Source organism: Cebidichthys violaceus, unplaced genomic scaffold (assembly GCF_023349555.1).
Source record: "Cebidichthys violaceus isolate CVI_PGR_0920_01 unplaced genomic scaffold, fCebVio1.0.p SCAF_62, whole genome shotgun sequence".
Taxonomy (NCBI): Eukaryota; Metazoa; Chordata; class Actinopteri; order Perciformes; family Stichaeidae; genus Cebidichthys; species Cebidichthys violaceus.
In genome coordinates this window covers 1,198,900-1,226,261 of record NW_027176839.1, presented here as the reverse complement: position 1 = coordinate 1,226,261, position 27,362 = coordinate 1,198,900, and the positions used below count along the sequence as shown (strand labels likewise).

Below are 27,362 nucleotides of genomic sequence, written 5' to 3'. Positions count from 1 at the left end.
AGGAGAATGAGACAAGTAAGGACAAGACAAAGAAAACAGTGCCATCAATAAAAAAAAAAAACACAGGTTACAGTCTAGATGAATTTAGAAGAGGTTGTAGGCACAACATCAACTTGAGGGAGAATGGCAGGTGAGGTGCACACTGTTAGTAACAAGTTGAGACAGGTTCTATGTCCTAACAGCTAACGAATGACTGGCACACACAGTTATGAAGCAATGTTCATGAGTCCAACAGGTGACCTTCATCCCACAAACAACCACCAGTACAACAAAATGTATTAATATAAAGCAGTGTCAATAACAATTTCCACAGAACCTCAACACTTTCAACACTTCTCATAGCCATTATTAAATCTCACTTCGCTTTTTACAGTCCTGTAAAAATGGCATTTTCGATGTCCATCAAGGATAAACATCTACAAATCTGCTAGCAACTAAAAGACAACTGGTGCTCCTTTTAAATAAGGTCTTGTCCAATAAACATCCAGGTGATTGCTGTGTATACACATATGGTTAGAGCGCAAACAGAAGCTGCTAGCAGCTAATGCAGAAGGACTTTACATGATGCAGGTTGTATGATTCACCAAGTTGTAGAAAAATTATACAACAAAACAAACAAGGTTTGAGTGCAGTAGTCAGCTTATAGGACCAAATCTGTGTAGAATAGGACCAGATCGGGGTAGAATAGGACCAGATCTGTGTAGAATAGGACAAAATCTGTGCAGAATAGGACCAGATCGGGGTAGAATAGGACCAGATATGTGTAGAATAAGACCAGATCTGTGTAGAATAGGACCAGATATGTGTAGAATAGGACCAGATATGTGTAAAATAGGACTAGATCGGGGTAGAATAGGACCAGATCTGTGTAGAATAGCACCAGATCTGTGTAAAATAGGATCAGATCGGGGTAGAATAGGACCAGATCTGTGTAGAATAGGACCAGACCACTGATATATTATATGTAGGGTTTTTCTGCTTCAAGTAAAAAATACAGCTTGGTCAAATCTAGCATGTACTTCAATGTAGCCTTGTACCGTGACTGAAATAGGGTTAAAAGGTTTTGTGTTTTCATCATATTAGGATCATATTTAGGCATTTTTTAAAGCTTTTTCTTCATACAATTCCTTAGGACTTTTTGTCTCTCATTCAGAACATACTGTATTAGTGATACAAAATCCATTGAGTTTGTTTTTGTTGCAATTTGTGTGAGGTGGACCCACATTTTGGGGTGAAATGCCTAGGCTATAGGAATAGAAATAGGGCCATTGCATTTTTCTACTATCAATTTGATTGTAAATCTGTCGATGATTTCCAGTACAACAGTTAGGAAAACTGAAAAATAAAGGGCAATTTAGAACTCATACAAAGAAACCGCACCCACCTCTGCCTTCACTCTGCTTTTTAACTAGTGTCAGTTTGTATCCATCTCCGTAGGTGCTCTTCAGGAAGAGTGGCGAACCACAGCACTTGAGTTTCCCATGTGAGATGATGGCAATGCGATCTCCAAGAAGGTCTGCTTCATCCATATGGTGGGTGGACAACAGAATTGTACGACCTAGGGCAGAGGTATAACACATACTTTAATGAAAATACAGCAGATGGTTCAGATTCCGTCAAAAAGGAATGAATCTGAACCATAATGTGAAGACTGAATATAATAGCAGATCGTTACATTTCAAGAAGTGTTGCTATTTTTTACTTCATGCAATTGAACATGACACTGCACCAACATTTACTATTTACCATAGTATGATATCCTTAAATAAAGCAGATACCTGAGGTGACAGTCCCGTCGCCGGTAAAAACATTGGGATATGTTTCTGCAAACCACGAATACATTGAATGTGGACGTTTTTGCAATAATTAATGTAGCACAGTGAGCTATGTGCAGAGCAGGTGACAGTATATCGAGCAAGCGTTATTGAAAGTTATGTGGTAAAATAATGAGAAATAGTTTTAGGATGGATGGGTCAAACAAACACAGGACTTTCACCCAGGAGACGTTGTTTGTGTCCCCCCATAAATGTTGAATTTACTCTTGTTAGGTAAGAATAGTAAAAGTTGACTTACGCTTGCAAGGTAACATTATCTAAAAAGTAATTATTTATTTACACTAGTTACATTGGTATGATTGCTATGTTACATTGTTATGTTATTGTTTAAACACAAACCTGATCCTTTTTCTAACCTGAAGCCAGTAGTTTTGTTGCCTAACCAAACGAAGCAATTGTTTAAAAATTGTTTATGCAAGCGTAATACGAAGCTGGTATGAATCATATTTATGAAATGTATTTTATGTTGAGAAACGTCCACATTCAACATATCCAGTGGTTTGCAGAAACATTTAATGAATTTTTTTCTGTACAGATAGTAACAGGAAAATACATTCACCCTGTTTGTACTTGAGGATTAGGTCCCAGATGGCCCTTCGAGCGTAGGGGTCCACCCCCGCTGTGGGTTCGTCCAGGATGACAGCCCTGGAGCCCCCAACGAAGGCGATGGCCACAGATAGCTTCCTCTTCATCCCGCCGGACAAAGTCTGCACCAAGCTGTGGCGCTTGTTGGATAACTCCAGGTCAACAATCATCCTGGACACACACAGCAAAGCATTTACATGCTGTAGAGATGATTCACTGTCCATATCAGTGTCTAGAACTACAGTGACAAAGTATCTATATTGGTAGTTATCTGCACTACAACACAATAAATGAAGTATAATGTACATTTCCACGGCACTACTTATATCAGTGCAACAAAACATTAATTCCATACTCACCACTCTGCTGCTCTCAGTTCTTCTGTTTAACAGAAATATTTTCATTCACTTATTGATCTAAATCAGGATTAATCTATTTTGCTGCTTTTTTAAAGTGCTGTTTAGTTATGGTCAATAATACTCGAAACTTGGGAAGAGGGTACTTTTTTTAAGACTAGACATACCCAAGGATCTGAAATCATTGTGATATTATGGTTGTGTCTGGTTGCGTGAGGTTGCATTTTGTTATTGTATACTTGCCTATTTGATTTGATTTTCTTTACTTATAACTAAACTCACTTGTCCATCTCCTTGCGTATGTCTTCTTCAGCCATGCCTTTGAGTCTGGAGTAGAACCACAGGTGCTCCTCCACACTCAGCTTGTCAAACAGGACATTGTGCTGTGGACACATGCCCAGGTTCTGACGAATCCGCTCCATCTCTGTGCGGATGTCATGACCGTATATGGTGGCAGAGCCAGAGGTTGGCGGGAACAAGCCTGTCAGGATGGACCTATGGCGATTCAGGGTAGGCAGTCAGTAGAAATAGCAATGGTTAAACAGTCAGGCAATTCAAGCAAGATTTGTATGTTGTACACCTCAACATATTTCTCACTAAAGCCTCCAACATAATTGAACATAATTAAAATAACTGTATGTTACAAAGTGCCACCTTTGGAAAATAAAAAAGTTTTTTTACAGCCAGTATTTCAATTGAAAACTGATCTTCAGTGTTGACTTTTATGTACACACATGCACAAGCACAAGCACACACATACTGGTCCCCCTCACATGGTTGTGGTCTTGCCAGCGCCGTTGTGTCCCAGAAAGGAGACTACCTGGTTTTCATGGAGGTTGAGGCTCAGTTTGTTGAGGGCCAGTTTGCTGCCGGTCTTGTACACCTTGGTCAGTTTGTCTATACAAACCACCAACGACAGATGGCTCGGCTCCTCCTCTATGCCCCGCATCTCCTCTGGGGTTTCAACAAAAGACGGAGAAATAAGTGGTGCGAAAAGATGGGGCTTCTTAAAGCGACCGTGGCTAAGTGGAGAGCAGGGTCGTCCTACAATCAGAAGGACGGCTCAGGCTCCGCTAGTCGATATGTCCTTGAGCAAGACACCAAAATTGCTCCCGTAGCTGTGCCTACGGTGTGATATAATCTGAATTGTAAATCGCTTTGGATAAAAGCGTCTGCTAAATGACTGTAATGTAATGTAATGTACTACGAGGAACTTTAACTACATGTTGATTTTTAGCAGTTCATGTGTACAAAAGCAGCAATGTTTCTGAGCAGCAGAGTCCTTTAACAAAACCTCTCATTTTACTGCCTCGGGGTCCGGCAGTCTGCCCCACCAGGTCCTGGTTCTCTTGTGCCTCTCTTCCTTCCCACAGGTATTGTACGTTTCTGCAAACCACGGATATTGATGCTGTTTTTTTTTGCATTCAGTCAGAGCAAGTGACATGGTACGAGCAATAAGCAGAGCAAGTGACCATTATTGAATTATGACTACAACAAGCAAGAAAGAGCAGGAGGGGTGGTGGATGGGTCAATCAAACACGACTTTCATCTAGGAGACCGCTGTTCATGTACGTGTGAAAACCAAAAGTAAACGTTGACTTTACACTTTTTATGTAACTTTGTTTTAGATTATGTTAATTTACATAAGGCTGTTAAGATTGTTACGTAACGTTATGTTAGAAAGTCCGCTTAGGATGGTTGAAATTTATTTACAGTAGTTCAGTGGTGGGCTGTCACCTTCTCTGCTGGCCGAGACAGAATCACAAAGTTATAGCTATTTTATCATTTTATTTAATTACGTATTCTAAATATTTTTCACATTAGCTTATTGCATAGCTACTGTCTTCCTCAGTTGCGCTTGTTTTAAGTAGAGCTTTTTTTATCCAATCAGATTTCACCCCTATGTTGTCTCTAAGTAAAAGAATCTGCCGAGAGGCCTTCAGACTTACAAGTGAATCCCTTTGCAGTTTAAGTAAATGGGGACGATATTGTTGATTGTCATAGTCTTCAAACAATCACATTTTTAGTTTGACATGTTGGGCGTATTCTTTGACATGCCAGAGCCTTCTAACTGGCCTACAACAAGTATGTCAGCATTAATTTGTGGCTTGATTGGTCAGTGGGCTAGCGTGACATGTTGGGCGGTGACAATCCCAATATCTACTGCCTCTGTGGAGCGGACATTTTCAGCCCTCAAAAGCATTGAAACAGGGATCGCCTGTCATCACTGGCGTCCATGAATCAAGAAGGACCTCTTGCTGGAACTGAAACGCACTGATGTTCTGTAAAACCGTGTCATTAAACTCTTTGTAATCAAAGAAAGGAGGATGGACTTTGTTTTTAAGTAGTGAACAGCAGCTTTGGTAAGTGAACTGCTTTTGTTTTTTTTACATCTGCAGTAGCATTACTACTGTGTTAATTTTTCTATCGTGTCGTTTTTATGATATGGTTAACATTGTTCCTTCTGATGTGAATAATATTTGAATGGTCCGTGCTTTTGAGTGTGTGGTGGAATGCGTGTTTTAGCGCCGCAGTTTTGCTGAATTGATTTTAACTATATGCATTGTCCGTTAATGACGCAGCATCCCGTTATGCGTGTATTCATGTATCTGCACTCTGCAGTTAGTGTATTTGTAGGTGTTGAGCTTCATGTAACATTTTATTTCACTTGTCAAATGTTATGTGAATATGCGTTTTTTACACATAACCCATAGCTGTGGCGTCATAATGAGGTTATTAGGAGGTGGTTCAACTGTAGTAGGACAGCACTGAAGGCCCAGGTATAAAATAGATAGCAGTAGCTACGTTGTTAGGTAATGATGGTGCGTTATTATTTTAACACCAACCAGTTTTTTTCTTATCTTAACCAAGTAGTTTTCTTGCCTTAACCTAACCAATCATTTTACAATGTTAACCAGGTGGCATTGTGCCTTTCCTTTACGAGGCTGATATGAAAACATATTCATGAAACGTTCTTTGGCTTCAGAAACGTCAATACTCAACATATTCAGTGGTTTGCAGAAACATACAATGCCAATATCTTCTCGCGACTGGGTTATTGCTGTAGTCTGAAGTGTTGAATTAGCCAGAATCCAACCCAGTGGCACCACTGACCAGCATTAAGAGAAACTAAATAGAAAAAGCCAATCTCGCTGATGGGCTTGTTTATTTTTGTATGTCATAAAGAGGCATCTGTATTAAATTGATATTAAATACATTTGTTTTCAGAAGTTACATAAGGAATTAAAGTCAGAAGAGAGTGTCAATCACATCACAAGTGTTAAAGTTGGACTTGGTTAAGTGAATCTATAGAACAAGACAATCTCGCCCTCCAGACATCCTGGTCAGCCCCAAATAATAATTTGTCTGTACCAGATCTCCGCTGATCCATAGCACAAGCCTGATCTTCCTCCATCACACTGAGCCTTGCAGTCCCGCCTCCACACCACGGCCAATCCCAGGTCTCGACACGTCCACTGCCTGACCAATAGGACCTCTGTAACGGGAAGTACCACGGACGGGGAAGCCCATACATTCCTATTAGAGAGGGAAAACACATTTGATATAATCCATCTGAAAAGATATGTTGAACATTGTGATGGTGAGGATTCACAGGGCAATGATTTCATACCTGGATGCACAGCCTCTATGTACCAAGTGAGCACACCATATACACCAGCATCGATGATGAGCATCATCATGGACAGACCCAGGTTAAAGTCATCGCCTTCTACCGGTGACTGGCTGATGGTCCTCCACTGGATGCCAACACCTGCTACCTCATACAGTGCGAAATACTTGGAGCCCAGGCCAAATGCTGTGGTGGACATCAGAGACTGGAGAAACAAGATTCATCTGGATTATTTAAGTAATACCTCACAGTGACAACACAAGGAGCACATTTTACAAACAGACCCCAAATTTAGTTAGATTCAAATGAAAAGGTGGGAAAAAAGAGAAAGGGCCTTACAGCAATGCACTTCTCAAAAGCAGTGATCTTATCATGGGCTACCTCCTCCCTAATGGCCACATACATGTAGGGCACGTAGCTGAGGAAGTAGATGATTCCTCCACAAGCTGAAGCCAGCTTGGCTTTGGAGTAGATTACTGACACCAAAAAACTGGAAAACAAAAGGACGTTACATGGGCTTCTTCATCATTTAACAGTTTCATGAAATCACATATACACAGAGTGGGAGTCCGTCTACTGATTCCTAGTCAAAATGGACTATGAAATACAATTTCCTGCATTTATTTACATTTATATCAACCTAGATCTAACAGACTGTGATCAAACAGTTTATCAACCTATCAATAGTAATGGTTGTTAAAAAAATGAATTACAAAGCCAATTGGTGGTATATATGTACTAACCCTGCTTAAAATCACAATTAGTTACATTTAATATTAATTTTTCACGTTATGACAACTGTCATAATAATGAAATGGCATTTTACAAGGCCTTTTAGCCGTGTCTCATGTGTTTCTGACGGAACAGAAATGCTTCAATATTAAATCGATCCAGCTGCCTACACTGCACTGGGCTGCATAATTACTTACATTGAAGTATATTTTTACACTACAATGATTGCGTGTTGGGCTCTGAGCGCTGCTAAAGTGAGAGAGACCTAGACTTAATCCTGTCCAATTGACATTGACATCGTGTAAGTGCATGCACACATGCAGCAGTTCAGTGATAAAATCCCTCCCCACCCCCTATTATCTTAGCTGTATTGGTAATACAAGATGTTACTCTGGAATTTCTTGATCTTGTGTATGAGTATGAGTGTGTGTGTGTGTGTGTGTGTGTGTGTGTGTGTGTGTGTGTGTGTGTGTGTGTGTGTGTGTGTTGGAGCATTTAGACCGTGGTGACACTGTTTCCATCAGCCCGATCAGACAGAGACGCCTGCTAGAAATGCGTCACCAGCAAAACCATTGTTCTCCAACGGTTCATACGCCTGGCATGCGCTCCTCTCTTCTGCTGCACAAGTTTTTTCAAGTGTTTTTAGACATGCATAAAAGATTCAATATTCTAAGTTACACCGCTCGTCAATGTTACCTTAGGCCAGGGGTCGGCAACCCGCGGCTCCGGAGCCACATGCAGCTCTTCAGCCCCTCTGTTGCGGCTCCCTGAGTCTACATCCACACTAACGAAAACAATCTCTGTCCACATGGCATTTCTATGAAGGTAGATTTGTGTCTTTATTACGCAAACAAAAAAATATGTTTTGAAAGCAAATTTCTCGCACTGCAATCAAAAATCAAGTTTGTAAGTGAAAATATATAAAGTGAGAATAAATTATTTGTTAGTTTTGCTTATGAAACTATAATTTTTGGTTGCAAAACAAAAACCTTTGCTTTAAAAAAAAACACTTTTGCTTTAAAAAAAAACCCTTTGCTTTCAAAACGAAAACCTTTGCTTTCAAAACGAAAAGCTACGGTTTCAAAATGAAAAGCTACGGTTACAAAACCAAAACCAAAACGTAAAGCTACGAGTTGAGTTTGGACGTAGTGGGCGGGGTATACGCTGCTGAATGAGCCAGGAGTTTCTATTGGTGGGTTCGACTTACGTTACATGCACGCAGAAAGTGAAGCTTCATGTCAACAACACCTCATGTCGTTCTTTAAAAAAAGAGACTCTACGACACTAACAACATGAAAACAAAGTGAAGTGCTAACAGAGCAATATAATGTCAATTTACCTCCATGCCGCTCATCACAGTAACCTCTACAGTGGAAGTAGATGCCGGGATCCAAGTCGAACCCACCAAGAGAAACTCCTGGCTCATTCAGCAGCGTATGCCCCACCCACTACGTCCAAACTCAACTCGTAGCTTTACGTTTTGGTTTTGAAACCGTAGCTTTTCGTTTAGAAACCGTAGCTTTTCGTTTTGAAACCGTAGCTTTTCGTTTTGAAACCGTAGCTTTTCGTTTTGAAAGCAAAGGTTTTCGTTTTGAAAGTAAAGGTTGTTTTTTTAAAGCAAAAGCTGTTTTTTTTAAAGCAAAGGTTTTTGTTTTGCAACCAAAAATTATAGTTTCATAAGCAAAACTAACAAATAATTTATTCTCAGTTTATATATTTTCACTTACAAACTTGATTTTTGATTGCAGTGCGAGAAATTTGCTTTCAAAACATATTTTTTTGTTTGCGTAATAAAGACACAAATCTACCTTCATACATTTCAGCATCGTTTTCGAAATGATCTCCGTCCAGACTAAAACATGTAAAAACGAATATCACGTGACTATTCACGTACACTGGGCATTCGGGTGGGTGCCGGTGTAAACAGGAAGTCCGCTCCGTAGGGCTGGTAACGCCGCTGGACACGTCGCCAAAATAAAAAATGTTTTAATAGTTTGTCAACTAAAATGTGCATCACATCCTACTACGTCGCTGTCAAGCTAATTATGATTTGCAGACCTCCGCCCTCGGTAAACTATTGTAAGCTATTATGTTGAGCACGTTAAGAGCTCTCCGGGAAGCAGTGTTCCTGTGTATGTGTTTGGTGCTTTTATTGTGGAGGATGAGACGGAAGAAGAAAAAGAGGTTCTGGTGAAGTGTGGGAGAAGTGAATAAAGTTGCTGCCGTCTTAACGCAGATTACGGAGCCCCGTGTTTATTATTTTATCATTATCATAAAGTATTGGCGCAACATTAAGGCTCGGCTACACTATCAATGGATAAATCCCCAAAAAAGAAAAGTCACGGAGGAAAATGGAGAGTTTCATTCTGTGTGGACGTATTCATTTGCTTTCACTGCCAACGATGCTGGCTTACCAGTATGCTCGAAATGTGTCGACAAATTAGGAAACAACAAAAAATGTAATGTTGAAAGACACTTCCAGAACAGGCACACATTTGCTGAAAAGTATCACGCTGGAGATGAGCGAAAAAGAGCTGAAGCAAATTGAGCAAGTTTTTTCTCCTCTTCATAAGAGTTTGATATTGTTATAACAGGTGAAATAGCAATACAATGTCAAGAATTGTCTTTATTCTTGTTCTATAATTTCATAAATACAACAAACTATAGTTTTTGTATATATATATATATATATATATATATATACAGTTGTGGTCAAAAGTTTACATACACTTGTAAAGAACATAATGTCATGGCTCTCTTGAGTTTCCCCGTTATTTCTACAACTCTGATTTTTCTCTGATAGAGTGATTGGAACAGATACTTCTTTGTCACAAAAAACATTCATGAAGTTTGGTTCTTTCATGACTTTATTATGGGTTAACAGAAAAAGTGATCAAATCTGCTGGGTCAAAAATATACATACAACAGTGCTAATATTTGGTTACATGTCCCTTGGCCATTTTCACTTCAATTAGGCGCTTTTGGTAGCCATCCACAAGCTTCTGGCAAGCTTCTCGTTGAATCTTTGACCACTCCTCTTGACAGAATTGGTGCAGTTCAGTTAAATTTGATGACTTTCTGACATGGACTTGTTTCTTCAGCATTGTCCACATGTTCTCAATGGGATTTTAAGTCAGGACTTTGGGAAGGCCATTCTAAAACCCTAATTCTAGCCTGATTTAGCCATTCCATTACCACTTTTGATGTGTGTTTGGGGTCATTGTCCTGTTGGAACACCCAACTGCGCCCAAGACCCAACCTTCGGGCTGATGATTTTAGGTTATCTTGAAGAATTTGAAGGTAATCCTCCTTCTTCATTATCCCATTTACTCTCTGTAAAGCACCAGTTCCATTGGCAGCAAAACAGCCCCACAGCATAATACTACCACCACCGTGCTTGACGGTAGGCATGGTGTTCTTGGGGTTAAAGGCCTCACCTTTTCTCCTCCAAACATATTGCTGGGCATTGTGGCCAAACAGCTCGATTTTTGTTTCGTCTGACCACAGAACTTTCCTCCAGAAGGTCTTATCTTTGTCCATGTGATCAGCAGCAAACTTCAGTCGAGCCTTAAGGTGCCACTTTTGGAGCAAGGGCTTCCTTCTTGCACGGCAGCCTCTCAGTCCATGGAGATGCAAAACACGCTTGACTGTGGACACTGACACCTGTGTTCCAGCAGCTTCTAATTCTTGGCAGATCTGCTTTTTGGTGGTTCTCAGTTGACTCTTCACCCTCCTGACCAATTTTCTCTCAGCAGCAGGTGATAGCTTGCGTTTTCTCCTGATCGTGGCAGTGACAAAACAGTGCCATGCACTTTATACTTACAAACAATTGTTTGCACTGTTGCTCTTGGGACCTGCAGCTGCTTTGAAATGGCTCCAAGTGACTTTCCTGACTTGTTCAAGTCAATGATTCGCTTTTTCAGATCCATGCTGAGCTCCTTTGACTTTCCCATTGTAGCGTTTGTGGGCGTTTGTATCCAATGAGCCCTATTTAAATGGCCTCAGAGAAGACACCAGCTGTAGTCACTCATAATCACTCACAAGAAGTTAAGAGGCCATGCTATGAAGCTCATTTCATTGACACAACTTTCTAAGTCACCAAAATTGCTAATTCATGTTGCTGTATGTATATTTTTGACCCAGCAGATTTTGTCACTTTTTCTGTTAACCCATAATAAAGTCATGAAAGAACCAAACTTCATGAATGTTTTTTGTAAAAAAGAAGTATATGTTCCAATCACTCTATCAGAGAAAAATCAGAGTTGTAGAAATAACTGGAAACTCAAGAGAGCCATGACATTATGTTCTTTACAAGTGTATGTAAACTTTTGACCACAACTGTATATATATATATATAACTATATATATATATATATATATAACTATATATAAAACTTTATAAGCTGTAATATCAAATAGCTTTTGCGGCACCAGACGAAATTTATTTGGTGAAAAATAGGGCAAAATGGCTCTTTGGATAGTAAAGGTTGCCGACCGCTGCCCTAGGCCCAGACAGACAATCAAATCAAGCATGAGGCAGGCTTTACTACTTTACCTCTACCTTCCTGTTTTGATGCCAGTAGATGTGGTAGGAACAGTGGGACAATGGCCAATGCAGACATAAGGTTGATATTAGTGGTATTCAATTAAGATGAACTATATAATTTAAGTTAAGTTAAGAGCCAGCTAAGTTTTCATTAATCACATTTGATTGCCCTCTTGCACACGCAGTGCTCTCCAGAGGCGCACGCTGTTTGACCAATAAGTGTTTTCAAGCCTGTAGCAACGCATCTGTCTGATCGGGACCAAACAGAGGAAATGTGTCTGAATTCAACCATCAGTCAATTGTTGACAGCTTTGGAAACTGACGCATTTCAAGGAGTGGGGGATTCATATCGAGTTTAGGGGAACTAGAAGAGCTCACCAGAACATGATGGTGGCCACAGCATAGATGGTGAGGAAGAGCCAGATGATGAAGGGGTCGCTGTGGAGCAACACCCTGCCATACTTCAAGATGGCCGTCAGAGCGGTGACGGAAATGGACAGCTGGACGAAGCCGGTGATGAACCAAGCTACCCAGTGGACGGCGTTGTTCAGACCCATCATCTTCATCACCTGAGAGAGTGGCATGATGGTTACATGTCTGAATTTGTAACGACATTGTCCTACACCCCCATTTAAAACTGGTCCAATCTAGGTTTGTGTCATTCAGTGGTATTACAGGCATTTTTACTTTTTAGTGTTGTATCTGAGCTTTTGATAAACAAACAAAAATGATGTGATTTAATGGACTGCTGCAGTCCTTTTGTATTACACTTACATAAAGGAATATGCCAGCTTCCCCCTATATAGGCAGAGGTGAAAACAAATATAAAATGAATTGGAGATTGACTCTGCTAACCCCTGCTTGTCTCCCTGTTGGCCTGCCTTCCCTTCTGCTGCATGGGTGCCAAGCGGGATCCCTCATTGGTTGCTGTCCTGGTGACTAAATGTAGCCTTACTTCCCATTCCTCCATGATGTTATTAACACTATTAATTGTTCCATCAACAATGTGGTTGTTGTTGTCACCGTCATCATCATTATTGTGATCTTTACTATTTACCTCATCCCACCCACTCTGTAAATTAGTTATATGTATCACTTAAAGAGAAAGAAAGATCTCTCATTTATTCATAACAACACCATCACAGATCCAGGAGGACGATTTATCATAATAAATATCACAATACACAACAGCCCAATAACTATTGCATGTATCTACGGACCAAGTAATGATTTTCCGGTTCCACAGTTGCGCTGCTGCTATACCCGCACTTTGGGGTGGCTGCCTTGATGGTCTGGTCTGGTGCCTGCCCCCCCACACTGACACATCAGACTGACATGAAACCAAAGGATTTAAGATAGATGACAGACATACAGTCTAACCTCTTTGAGCCGGTGCTCCTTCTCAGCCACAATGTGCTGAATCATCATGGCTACTGAGTAGACCCAGGAGATCACCATGCACAGAGGCATCATGTGCTCAATCACAAACAGAAAACTGAAAAAAACAACAACACACGGTGTCAGGGTATCATTACCAAATCCAACCATATCATTACCATTTTTAGACCATAATGCATTTCAAATGCCTCAGATCCCATAAATTTCTAAAAAGTACAAATGTGTAATACATATACAATATTTTAATCAGATATGAAGAACACAATTTATTTTCAAATTGCACATAATATTTTTATGACAAAGATGTTTTTCCATCTGTGTCTAATGATGACTTGTCACTGTCATGCTCAACATTATGACCTAAACAGAACCATGACAAAGTGCATGTCTTACTCGTCTCTGGTGTAACATGGGTAGGGGAACATCTGAACGTAGTTACCAGGCTCCACCACATCGTGGCCCACAAACGTGTTGATGATGGCTCTCTCCATCATATCTGGAGGAGTGTGACAGAAATAAAGTTAGAGTTACTAAATGTGCATTACATTATTTCCTAAAAAACCTGTCTCGTTTTCTGTCTCTCTTGACTAAACTCTTCACAGTCCAGTTTCCTGAATTTTGGATGTTTTTATTTTTTAAAATACTGCCCTGTATTGGGATGTGACAGGCTCTCTTGTAACTGCATAAGTCACATTTCAATTGTTCCTCCCGTTACATAAAGGTCTAGTCAGAGAGGTACATTTAAGTTGACCTATAGAGTTGGATTCCCCTTTTTTGCATTATCTTTTTAAAATATGTGTAATTTCAAAGCTGTCACTTATATTGACAAATTCAGAGAATCTGTTCTGTAATGTAATAAGATATTACATTACAGTCATTTAGCAGACGCTTTTATCCAAAGACAGTTTCTGAAAAGAGAATTATTTCATGTTATGTTGTGAAGTGGAGCTTCTAATGAGGACCAAGACACGACTGGTTTGAATGGACCATTTTACTGTCTAGAACTGCAGTATTAGAAAAGTGAACATTCGACATGTGGCTTTCTACGTATAAATCATATCTAGGTTAGCGTCAAAAAGAGCACATATGCTACAAAACGGCTCTTCAAAGTAAAAGCACTTCCTGTTTTATGCTTTTCACACTATATAGCTTAACATTATATTATACAATCAAACAATTCACAACATTCTCCCGCCGAATGAATAGTTGTTCATTACTACTCAGCCCATTACTTTACTTATCTCTAATGGATATATCAACTGAACAGGTCTCCTCAACAAACTGCCTGTAGAGGTATGAACAGTACAGGAACGAATGAGCCCATCCCTCCCAGGGAACAGTTCTTTTATCCTGCCCATCTTCCAGTTCTGCCTGGGCGTGTTGTCCTCTCCAATCAGGATGACATCTCCTACCTTCAGCACAGTGGGTGTGGGTGTCTCACACTTGTGAGTTGATTTCAAGTCCATCAGGTAGTCCTTTTTCCAGCGGTTCCAAAAGCTGGTTAAGAGTCTCTGCCGGTACCTCCATCTCCGGCCCATGTCCTCTCTGCTCACGTTAGTTGCCTGAGATGGTGGCAGCATAGTCTTTGGCGGTAGAGAAGTAAGTCTTTTCCCAACCAAGAAATGAGAGGGTACGAGTGGTTGTGGCTCTGATGCATCCTCATGTACAGGTGCTGGTCATATAATTAGAATATCATCAAAAAGTTGATTTATTTCACTAATTCCATTCAAAAAGTGAAACTTGTCTATTATATTCATTCATTACACACAGACTAATATATTTCAAATGTTTATTTCTTTTAATTTTGATGATTATAACTGACAACTAAGGAAAATCCCAAATTCAGTATCTCAGAAAATTAGAATATTGTGAAAAGGTTCAATATTGAAGACACCTGGTGCCACACTCTAATCAGCTAATTAACTCAAAACACCTGCAAAGGCCTTTAAATGGTCTCTCAGTCTAGTTCTGTAGGCTACACAATCATGGGGAGGACTGCTGACTTGACAGTTGTCCAAAAGACGACCATTGACACCTTGCACAAGGAGGGCAAGACACAAAAGGTCATTGCAAAAGAGGCTGGCTGTTCACAGAGCTCTGTGTCCAAGCACATTAATAGAGAGGCAAAGGGAAGGAAAAGATGTGGTAGAAAAAAGTGTACAAGCAATAGGGATAACTGCACCCTGGTGAAGATTGTGAAACAAAACTGATTCAAAAATGTGGGGGAGATTCAGAAAGAGTGGACTGCAGCTGGAGTCAGTGCTTCAAGAACCACTACGCACAGACGTATGCAAGACATGGGTTTCAGCTGTCGCATTCCTTGTGTCAAGCCACTCTTGAACAACAGACAGCGTCAGAAGCGTCTCGCCTGGGCTAAAGACAAAAAGGACTGGACTGCTGCTGAGTGGTCCAAAGTTATGTTCTCTGATGAAAGTAAATTTTGCATTTCCTTTGGAAATCAGGGTCCCAGAGTCTGGAGGAAGAGAGGAGAGACACACAATCCACATTGCTTGAGGTCCAGTGTAAAGTTTCCAGTCAGTGATGGTTTGGGGTGCCATGTCATCTGCTGGTGTTGGTCCACTGTGTTTTCTGAGGTCCAAGGTCAACGCAGCCGTATACCAGGAAGTTTTAGAGCACTTCATGCTTCCTGCTGCTGACCAACTTTATGGAGATGCAGATTTCATTTTCCAACAGGACTTGGCACCTGCACACAGTGCCAAAGCAACCAGTACCTGGTTTAAGGACCATGGTATCCCTGTTCTTAATTGGCCAGCAAACTCGCCTGACCTTAACCCCATAGAAAATCTATGGGGTATTGTGAAGAGGATGATGCGAAATGCCAGACCCAACAATGCAGAAGAGCTGAAGGCCACTATCAGAGCAACCTGGGCTCTCATAACACCTGAGCAGTGCCACAGACTGATCGACTCCATGCCACGCCGCATTGCTGCAGTAGTTCAGACAAAAGGAGCCCCAACTAAGTATTGAGTGCTGTACATGCTCATACTTTTCAGTTGGCCAAGATTTCTAAAAATCCTTTCTTTGTATTGGTCTTAAGTAATATTCTAATTTTCTGAGATACTGAATTTGGGATTTTCCTTAGTTGTCAGTTATAATCATCAAAATTAAAAGATATAACATTTGAAATATATCAGTCTGTGTGTAATGAATGAATATAATAGACAAGTTTCACTTTTTGAATGGAATTAGTGAAATAAATCAACTTTTTGATGATATTCTAATTATATGACCAGCACCTGTACATAGGAAAGCGGCCTGGAGTTCAACACAGCCTCTATCTCTGTGAGCATGGTTGTCAGCTCCTCAAAGTTCAGTGCGGCCTTCCCCAGGACCCTCTTTAAGCAGGTTTTCATGGATCTCACAAGTCTTTCCCAGAAGCCACCCCACCAAGCAGCTCGCTCTGCAATAAACTTCCAGGTGATCCCCTTGTCAGTGAAAAACTCTGTGAGCTCTGATCCTCTGAATGACTGCCATAGTTCCTTTAGATCTTGTTCTGCTCTTTTGAACGTTTTGGCATTGTCTGAATAAACAACCTTACACAGTCCTCGCCTTGCGATAAACCTCTTTAAGGCCAACAGAAAGTTTTCTGTAGTCTGATCAGAAACCAACTCTAAATGCACTGCTCTGGTGACAGCGCAAGTGAAAAGTGCAATATATGCCTTCTTAGACTGACCACTAGACTTAACATATAATGGCCCTGCAAAATCCACCCCAATAACTTCAAAGGGAGGGGACTCTGTCACTCTGTCTCTGGGTAATGGAGCCGTGGACTGCTGTGCTGGTTTTACCTTCGGTCTCCTGCAGATGTAGCAATGTGATACCATCTTCTTGACTAGCTGTCTCCCTTTTATAATCCAATACCTCTCTCTCACTTGTACTAGAGTGTCTCTGACTCCAGAATGCATCACTCTCTCATGACAGTCCTGAACAAGTAACTTGGAGTATCTGTGATTTTTAGGTAGCACCCATGGGTGTTGCTGTCTAAAACTGAAATCAGAGTACTGTAGCCTGCCTCCTACACTAATAAGGCTATTCTCATCTAAGAATGGTTTCAAGTCTTTGATTTTTGAATCTCTCTTGATGTCCTGTCCAGATTTCAGCTGGACGATTTCATGGCTGAAGCTCTGCTCTTGGGTCGTCTTCACCCAATACACTTCTGCTGCAGTGAGCTCCTCTGAAGTTAGCTCTCCCTGAATCCTTTGACTACAACGGGCATTAGCTATGAATCTTTTCACCCATGCAGTTATTCTTAATGCAGTTTTTAACCTACTGTACTTCTCCAAGTCCAATAGTGGCTCAGCTTGTACTGGTCAGCTGTACTACAGCCTGAAACTTAGGCCTAAGCTCAGTGTTCACCTCATCTTCAACACAGTCCTCATACATGTCCCTTTTCCCATCAGTTGATAACAGTGAAGCAGGTCCGCTCCACCACAGCTGGCTCTGGATGAGGTTTTCGACGCTCTAGCCTCTGGTAGGTAAATCAGCAGGATTAGTTTTTCCATTGCAGTGACACCACAACTCTGGATTTGTGAGTCCTTGTATTTCAGTCACTCTGTTGGCCACAAATGGCTTCCACCTTTGTGCTGTGCTGCGTATCCATTGGAAAACAATCATGGAATCTGTCCACATGTGCAGCTGATTTCTTTCCACGTTGAGTGGCTTGAGGAGATTATTTCCTAACCTCGCTCCAATCAGTGCACCCATGAGTTCCAAGCGTGGTAAAGTAATTTTCTTTAGCGGGGCTACCTTTGACTTGGAAGCCACAAAGCTGGTCACAGCATCTCCTTCCTTGTTCTGTCCTTGCAGATAGGCAACAGCACTGTATGCCTTCTCACTGGCGTCGCAGAAGACGTGCAGTTTGATCTGCGAGTTTGGTCGGATCTCAATCTGGTACCATCTTGGAATGTCCACCAGGTAGAGCTGTGGCAGCTCTGCACACCACTGATCCCATTTTTCAGCCAAGTCTGGGGGAAGCTGCTCATCCCAACCGATTCCCCTCTCCCATAGTTCTTGAAACAAGCACTTTACTCTAATAGTGAATGGAGTGAGGAAACCGATGGGGTCGAAGACTCTGGCTGATGTCTGTAGCACACTTCTCTTTGTGTTTTCTTTGTCCTTTACAATTTGTCCTTTACAATGTCCAGTAATCCCTTTAAATCAAACACAAAACTGTCCTTTTCCGATCTCCATACCAACCCCAACACCTTCAGTACATTTCCACAAATGGCTGTGTCTGTTGTGTGCTCCACTCCCCTTTCTGTCCACTTGTCTCTCAGGTCTGGTGAATTTGTCACCCATTTGCACAGGTTCATGCCGGCGTGAGACAGAATCTCCTTTGCTGCTGTGGTAAGCAGAAGTGCTTCATCCACATCACATGAGCTGGAGATAAAATCATCTACGTAGAGGGACTCTCTCAGTGCCTCCACTGCTTTAGGCTGTTCCGCTTCATACTGCTTAATATGTTTTCTTATTGTTGCAGCTAACAGGAACGGGCTGGGTGACACTCCAAAAACCACTCTACTCATTCTCATGATGCGCAGCTCATTTTTACAGTCTTTGGTTGGAGGTCCATGGAACCCAAGGTCCATGGAACCCAAGGAACCTCACAGCATCCTTGTCTCTTTCTGCTAGTTCTATCTGCAAGAAAGCCTTGGTGATGTCTGCCGTAAAGGCTATCTGGTGGAGTCTGAATTTGATCAGCACATCTAACAGATTTGGGTTCAGGTTGGGCCCAGCCAGTAAACAGTCATTAAGGGAGGGGCAACTCTCTTCGTGTGATGATGCATCAAATACAACCCTCAGTTTAGTTGTCACCTTATCTTCTCGAAGAACAGCATGATGTGGCATGTAGTACTTCACAGCCTCAGTTTGCTCTGCCACTGAGGTGTGCTCTGGTACATCCTCGCAGATGCCTTGCTGCAGATAATCTTGTATGACATCATTGTACCTTGTGTACAGCGTTGCATCCATTTTCAGTCTCCTCTTGAGGCTTTCAAATCGGCTCCTTGCAACTCTGAAGTTGTTTGGGAGATCTGGTCTGTCAGGTCGCCACGGCAACTCAACTCTGTAGCGGCCATCCTTGTACTTTATAGTCTTCTCAAAGTTCTGAAGAGCTTCTGTTTCTTCTGGGCTCTGGGTTTTTTCATGAATGATGCCCAGTGACTCTACTTCCCAGAAAGCATGTAGTTGTTTGGTTATTTGAGTGTCCTCCTCTAGGCAGATGTGCATGCAAGTGGCATCGGTTACACTGGATGTGGTAACTGGAACCTGCGGAACCCATCCGAAGCTGCTTTCAACGGCTACTAGTGATTCTGTTATCCTCTGAACTTTGCCAGTCACTATTCGCCAGTAATAGTCTGCTCCTATTAACACTGACAGTTCTGGATCCTCAGTGCCCTCTGGTGGAAAATCAGCAAGTTGAAGACCTTTTCTCTTTAACTCCTCTTGGATAGGTTTGCTGGGGACCTTTATCACAGCCGTGCACACTTGAGGGGTTTCCACTGCTTCAATCTCAATTTTTTGCTGTGTATTCCACACGTTTTCCAGTGACACTCACGATGTTGCAACGTGCAGCGACAGGAGAAGTGGACCCAAAAGTGTGGATGTTCAGCGTCTCTTGTCTGACCACTGGCAGTTTTAGTGCTTTAACTACATCTTCGTGAATGAAGCTTTTCTGGCTACCTCCGTCTAACAGGCAGCGTACCATTTTCCTCCCCACTGGGGCTTCTGCCCATGCCTTGGCTGTCTGGAGCAACACTGTGTTCTGAACGTCAGCTCTCGGTTTCACTGTGCTGGACACAGAGGATACCACAGCATCTGTACCACCACTGTCAGCATCTGGCTTAGCTTCAATTTGATCACAAACTTACTGGTGATGTCTGCGATGGCACAAGGCACACGAAACACCCTTGACTCTGCAGAATTTTGCTATGTGTTTTGGACCGAGACACACGTAGCATCTTCCCAGTTTTCTCAGTTTCTCCTTGCGAGCAGCCACAGAACTGTCTGGACAGTGTTCGGGTTTATGGTGGACACCGTCACAATACACACAGGTCTGACAAACATTACTTGCTGTGTGCAAAGCTGTTGCTGAAGGCACGTTCCATCTTTTAGGTTTGTTTTCAGAAACGGGGTCTGGCTTACCAAACGATCTGTTATTTGGTGGAAAGTCTCTTTGTTTGTTACCTGGTCTGGTGAGATGAAGAGCTCTCTCTCTGCTTTGGACTTCATTTTGCAGGAACTGGACGAGCTCAAGCACTTTCCATTCGCCACTGGAGTCTGACTTGCGGGTGTAGTCTAGTGCAATATCTTCTGGTATGAGCTGTAGCAGTACTGGGCATAGCAGGCAGCCATATGTATCGCTGTGAACCCCTAAGGATTCTAGACTTCGGATCTGTATTTCACATTCATCGTACAGGTGCCTGAGAGCTACAACATCTGATGATCTTTTCACAGGAGCCAAGTTTAGTAGTCTGGACATATGTGCACTTATTACAATGTCCTTCCTTCCAAAACGGCTCTGAAGCAGTTGTACTGCGGCATCATAATTATCATCTGTCATAGTTAGTGCTGCCACAGATCTTGCAGCCACTCCAGTCAGATAGAATCTCCGGTAAGTGAACTTCTCCCTTTTACACAGTGTGTCGTTGTCGTCGATAGCTGTTTCATATTGTGACCAGAATTCTTGCCACTGGCTTATTTCTCCGCTGTATTTTTCTATCACCAATTTAGGCAGTTTGACAGTCCGCTTATTTAGCAATCCGACTAAACTTGAATTTGCATCGCTCACCCGCACACTCACAGCTTCCTCTGCCCTCTGAATGGATCTTTTGGCGCGGGTTTTCAATGTGAGGATGCGGTCCTGGTATTCCTGAGCGGTTGCAATCTCTGACTCAAACTCATCAGTCTCCGTTCCGTCTTCAATGCCTTTGTCTAACTCAAATAAACGTTCTTCTTTTGTAGACAATATTGATAACATCTCACGGAGTCTCTCACAGTCTGGCACATCTTTGCTCACCTCTTCTTCAATGTGAGTTAACAGCTTCGTTGCCGAGGAGCGTATTGTTTTACGCTTCTTTTTCATCCGTTCAAATTGTGTGGCCATCTCTCCAGCTAGCGTTAGCGTTAGCCAGCGTTAGTTTCCAACTTCGTCGAAGTTTAAAGTCTCACAGTCTTGACTTCCCGGGTTTCGGCACCAAAATGTTGTGAAGTGGAGCTTCTAATGAGGACCAAGACATGTCTGGTTTGAACGGACCATTTTACTGTCTGGAACTGCAGTATTAGAAAAGTGAACATTCGACATGTGGCTTTCTAGTATAAATCATATCTAGGTTAGCGTCAAAAAGAGCACATATGCTACAAAACGGCTCTTCAAAGTAAAAGCACTTCCTGTTTTATGCTTTTCACACTATAAAGCTTAACATTATATTATACAATCAAACAATTCACAACATGTTATGTCAACTTAATACAAAATTCAATGCCTCCATAGAATTGGGGGGAGACAGAAACACCACACCACCACATGAGGTAAGTGAGAAAAGGTGTCAGATAATCTCACATGCACACAATGCTTTGGCTGTCTCTGGGCCAACTCTTTAGACTGTGTCCTGTCAGTCTGGATTTTTCATTGAGGCTCAACTTTCTGTGTCAGATGAGCAGCTACCCTGCTCTCTTCTTCTAAGATAAAAGAGGACTGTGTGAGAAAGTGCCTCTGCTGCAGCTGGCATGGGCATATTCACAGGTGCGGCTGATTCAAAGTGCACAGTGGTAAGCACTTTATCAGAATAAATTATTTTCTTAATAAAACAAACCAAACAAAGCATTTTATATCACAGTCTGGCTCCCCTATGGACCTGTGTCCATATTATATATAGCACATACTGTTGCCATCTGCAGACTGCACTAAAACAATGAGTCCACTTTCAGATTTTTTTCAGATTCCAAACAAGGTGGGAGTGCAACAAATTAAAAACAACCACGTCAATTATGTATCAAATCCATATTCAAGCCTGTATCATGAATAATAATTTAGCACTCAGGAAGTATTGCGTCACTTACCTTGGATCCAAACGAAACCGTAGAGGAAGTAGAATTTCCCCCCGGTGTTGGGCCCGGGACGCCAGTAGGCCCTTCTAATCTCATTGGTCTTCTCTGTAAAGCTGGAGTTTTGTCTAATTTTGTACAGAACATGGGGCGGCAGGGTGCCATCTTTGTTAGTCTGGACAATCACACCTAAAACAAAAGGAACATTTATCAGGTCAGACACAGGCCTGTTTGTCCTGTTCTCTCTTTCTCACCCTGACTCTATAATACCCAGTGACTTGTATTTGTTTACACTACTTGGACTGGTTTCACGCTGCAGTGTGGTTAAGATGTCAACTGCGTTTTAAAGCAGTCTGTTCTTTCAATTCTGTTGTTCTGCCAAATATACTGTATGGTGCTTTGTTTTGTTACAAACCTATAAACACAAACCTAAACACACATTTAAAATGTATATAGTCAATAAATGACCAACAAAAGACCCCTAGCTTTAACCACTGGTTTCATCTCTATACAGGCTATAGTTTTAGATATTAGGCTTGTACTGGAAGTTGTTAAAAATGTATTCCTCATACATGTGTGTATATATATATATATATATATATATATATATTTAGCTGCCAAAAAAATATTTAGTATTTAAATCATAAACCGGAATTAATAAAATAATAAACAATAGTGTAATAGAAATTGTGGTATTAAAGGTTTATGTGCATGTAATCTTTATGAAATGTATTCATACAGTCAGAAATCTTTAAGAAGAGAAAACATCATGAAGTGCCCCTACGGTAGATAAAACATTGTAAATGCATTCAGTAGGCAGTCAAGTTACTACAGAACAGCAAGTCTTCTACTGTTGAATTTAATAAATTGTTCTCTGCTTCCATGGCCCCTGCCCTTTGGAACATGTATAATTAGTTCTTTACAGAGGGTCACCTGCCAAAGTATCAAAGACACTAGTCCAACGCTTGCAGAAAGCAAGAAAGGATCCATGCTATAAAGACACTCATTCCATACTACATTGAGGCTTCTTAATGTTTTTAATTCTCTCATCACTAAATTCCAGGAAGTAATAATTTCTAATTGAAGGATTCACCACTTTAAAAACAAAATGTATTGTTATTGTATTATTTACATTAATAACTTGTGGAAGGCTAAGATGGAAAATAATTTGACTGAGGACTGAGACAATTACAGAGACAATGACTGAACGCAGTGGCGCTTGCTGTGTGCAACCGATTCTCACTCCCAATGCGTTACATACTGCAGCTTGGTCATTGCGTAAAGGTTTTATTATTTCAAAGCTCCATCAGATGCTGAGCCACGCCGCTGCCCCTTGGCGATAGGAATGCCTATCCACAATTTTGAGTAACCATGATTGGATGATATGAAAATAGAAATAGCCCAACCCTCTATATATATATATATATATATATATATATATATATATAATTTTCTTGTGCACTTTTAAAGTTTAATTTAAAAAAAAGTGAAATATGTCTGCTTCCGCACTGTGCTTTATATGATTTGCATTAGAGCACAAAGAGCTAGCACTTTTAACAAGCATTTGTTTTACGTTCAACAAGGTAGCATGATCGCAACCGGACACAGACGGATGACTCACTAGCAAACACAGACACGTTGTCCTGGTAGGCCTGGTTTAGGGTGTAGTTGACAATGCTGTCCTCGTCAGGAAAGCCCTTGAAGACATCCACACTGACCTGGAAGCACGGCGCAAAGACACAGATTATTTTCCACAGCAGAAATGGATTCATCCCAAACTACTACTAAGCACAAAGATTAAACCACGTTTGCTCTAGAAAAGAGTTGTATTGACCTTCCTGTCTCCAAACTGGGTCTCTGAGTAAGCCATCAGATATTAATGGTGGTGTAATGGCCGTGGTCTCTACAACCACTGGAAGTGTCAGAACTCAGTGTTTCAACACTTGATTACTTTTAGCTATTTTGATTTCTCTGCTCTGTTGCTCTCTTCAGGATCTCTCAGTCTGTTCAGGTGTCACAGCTGACTCGTGGGGTGCATGTGGGGTATGTCCTGTTTTGTTGAAAGCCACTATTCTACACTTTACCAACCTTAGACATGAAGCGCGTCCAGCCGCAGGCAGCGTTGTCAATGGTGTCCAGCTGCTCCAGCAGGGTGGAGATGTTTGGAAGACTGTAGTTACCCTCCATCAGACCCTGCATCAGCTCACTGTCTGTGCCATTTAAGAACTCAGGGTGCTGCTGAAGCTCTGATGACATCTGGAGGGAGAGTAGGAGGGGATGAATGGAGACTACACCGTTTTCTGACTCAAGTCCAACTTTTGTTAATAGATGAACTTAATGGGAAAATATAAATGCACAGGTGATTTTATTTCACATCCTGATAGTACTTTATCATTAACAATGTCAAAAGATGTACTGAGTCTACCTGCTGTAACCACACCAGGTGGTTGTGCAGCCGGCCCTCCTCCAGAAAAGTCCTCAGCTGTGCGGAAATGTTGAGCCACACGTGGGTGTAGTGTGTCACGTTGCCAACGAATGCAAATGTCTCATTTGCCTGAGTGCCAAAAGTTTACAAATATTTAATTTTTTCATTACATTTTGTATGAATTCATGCCTTATTAATGTCTTCTGCATGCCATATACATGATGAAACCATTCCCTCATTTTACTCCATTTTCTCACAAAATGTATTCTGGGAGTCCTTTGGATGCAGCATCTGTCAGTGCCAATGAAACTGCACATGCAGCGTTATCAAGAGTAAACTATATATATATATATATATATATATATATATATACACACATATATATATATATATATATACATATATATATATATATATATACATATATATATATATGTATATATATATATATATATGTATATATATATATATACACACATCAGCAAAAGCAGAACAAACTTTAAAGGACAAAGCTGGTGTTATTCTTTGTGTTTATTGTTGAAAGAACAAAACCAACAATGTGTTAGTCTATCTCTTCAAAATTTGCGACTTCCATACCGTACTGTGGCTCTCAGCCTATTGGTTCAAACTGAAGATGTAAATCTTTAAAACAGCTGAAAAATATTTAGTTTTATCAACAGTTGGCCACTGTTAGTTTTTAACAACATTCTTCAAACAGTAGAAAATAGTGCATTTTTTGGGATCTATTTTCGGCAGTAGAATAATGCACATTTGGTGCTCTAGTAAGTATTTAGGGCAGCAGGACAGTGTATGTGGTACAGGGTCAAAATAAACTACATTGTGTGTGTTAATGGTAATGAGGTAACATGACCCCAGTGGATCTTTCACAATAACAACTTTATAAGGTTATTATATATCCATGCTGTATTTGTAGCTTGTTTCCCTTCCCCCAAGTGGCAAAAAAAGTATTGGAGCTTTAACCTCAGCATTGAGCACAGCTTTGTCTGTGAAGATAATGTGAACAGCTCTGCTCATACACCAACACCAAATACAGTGCTGTCAACTTGCCTTCTGAATCACTTTATCCACCTGGGATCCAATGGGGGCGTAGAGGATCTTGGGATTTGTAGTCATCAAGTGAACCAGTAAACCCAGATTCCTCTGTTCTTTGCTGGTGAATCCCAGAGAACTCATATTCCCCTGTTTCAAAGCCTCTGGCTCAATGATCCTACAACAAGAGTCACAGGTCAAAGGTCATTAACTTTACTGACAAGTAACACAACAAGGGAATTTCATCCTCAGTTTATATGTTATCTGTCATTCTCCCCACAAATCAGCCCACATGTTTACGGGCTCATATCTCCCTGTTCCCAGTATACAGTTTTTACACCACACACAGCTGCAATGACTGCATTAGCTGATAAGAAATTATTCTTTCGCCTTCCTCCGATAATGTTTAATCTAATATCAAATGCATAAATGAATCACAGCTTTGAAAAAGACTTACACCTCAATGCAGTGCAAACACAAAAATCTATTTAAGAATGATTCCAGTTTATTACAACTTGGCTCTTATTTTTTGTAGTTTAAGCAATCATTTCAATCTCTTGTAATCACCAAGGTAAATGCTAAAATGTGGTTTGATGGACAAGAAACACAAGCAGTCAGACAAACAAGCCAAGTTATCCAAACTCAAAAATCAATTTCAAATTCAAAGTAAAACACCTGAACGTCAGTAAAATTTATATTTACAAAGGACAGATTGGGTAATAATTGTACCCTTTGTCTTTGTCGTCTCTTCCATATAAGTTTGGGCTGGGGGCTTGTTTAAATCTGCAATAATTATGCATTTTGGCATTTTTGGGGCTTAAAACCACACATTTCACATATTATCTCTTAACAAACAGGACCAATTGTTGCTCATTTTAGATGTAGTCTAGGTATTAGTGCCGGATGTGACAAAACATTTTACAAGCAACCACGATAATGCTGAAATTGTATTTATTAGGCTCAGAGAGACAAACTGTACACTAAATTATATTCTTTAGGATTTACCCCAAGCCAAACAGGAAGAATCGTGTATTTTTTGTTGTACTGTATGTCTCAGCAGCCAACTTTGTGGGTACTATTATATTATTATATTCTTTTGGATAGAAATGGTGGTCACAACGACAAAAATACGCCCAAAGTTGAAATAAAAAGAAATCATCCCATAAACTGTAAAGATACTTCTCTGTCCTTCCTTTCATTCCCTCTACAACAACATGAGAACACATACACATAGCTATAATTTTGTCATGATTTCATCATCTGTTTTGTCTAACCCACCTGTTGTGCCCACACAGAATTGGCTGTAGTCCGGCCCACAGTTGTACAAATGCTGAAAACTGAGAGTGAGGGTTCTCTGCTTCCTCCTTCACTTTCCTTGCTCCTGTTCCACCTCCCTCTGATCCTTCCACCCCCTCCTCTCCAGGGATGTCAGTTGTGTTGGGGCCCCAGGTGGTGGCATTAAGGGGCCAGGTCATGTTTGCAGAGGAGGCTGGAGTTCGACCAGTACAGGCTCCTTTGGGCAGCAGTCGGGCCAGGCCAGAGAGCAGGTCCACATCCTTGAGGAGCCTCTCTACATCAGCCATGTCCTTCAATAAGGCCCCGAGGTCGGACTGAGAGAGCGGAACCAAAGAGCTGGACTGTTCCAAGTGAAGCTGGCGGGATGAGGGTGGAGGAAGAGAGGAAAAAATCTAGTAAACAAATATGTGATCCAAACTTACAGTTAGTAGTTAGATGAATG

General features: G+C 41.1%; 1 protein-coding gene across 3 annotated transcripts in view; it reads right to left on the bottom strand.

Moving 5' to 3' along the window:
- Positions 1 to 27,362, bottom strand: part of abca2 (ATP-binding cassette, sub-family A (ABC1), member 2) — a 112,138-nt gene that overhangs the window by 36,013 nt on the left and 48,763 nt on the right. For all 3 annotated transcript variants that reach the window (XM_068734270.1, XM_068734271.1, XM_068734272.1), the window contains 16 exons: positions 26,903 to 27,276; positions 25,643 to 25,802; positions 24,575 to 24,703; positions 24,238 to 24,405; positions 23,771 to 23,867; positions 22,165 to 22,338; positions 13,477 to 13,579; positions 13,066 to 13,180; positions 12,064 to 12,254; positions 6,747 to 6,897; positions 6,408 to 6,612; positions 6,149 to 6,313; positions 3,550 to 3,730; positions 3,059 to 3,271; positions 2,395 to 2,591; positions 1,385 to 1,558 (listed from right to left, as the gene is read on the bottom strand). In XM_068734270.1, the coding sequence (XP_068590371.1) occupies positions 1,385 to 1,558; positions 2,395 to 2,591; positions 3,059 to 3,271; positions 3,550 to 3,730; positions 6,149 to 6,313; positions 6,408 to 6,612; positions 6,747 to 6,897; positions 12,064 to 12,254; positions 13,066 to 13,180; positions 13,477 to 13,579; positions 22,165 to 22,338; positions 23,771 to 23,867; positions 24,238 to 24,405; positions 24,575 to 24,703; positions 25,643 to 25,802; positions 26,903 to 27,276 (2,797 nt within the window). The remainder of the gene's footprint in view (positions 1 to 1,384; positions 1,559 to 2,394; positions 2,592 to 3,058; positions 3,272 to 3,549; positions 3,731 to 6,148; positions 6,314 to 6,407; positions 6,613 to 6,746; positions 6,898 to 12,063; positions 12,255 to 13,065; positions 13,181 to 13,476; positions 13,580 to 22,164; positions 22,339 to 23,770; positions 23,868 to 24,237; positions 24,406 to 24,574; positions 24,704 to 25,642; positions 25,803 to 26,902; positions 27,277 to 27,362) is intronic.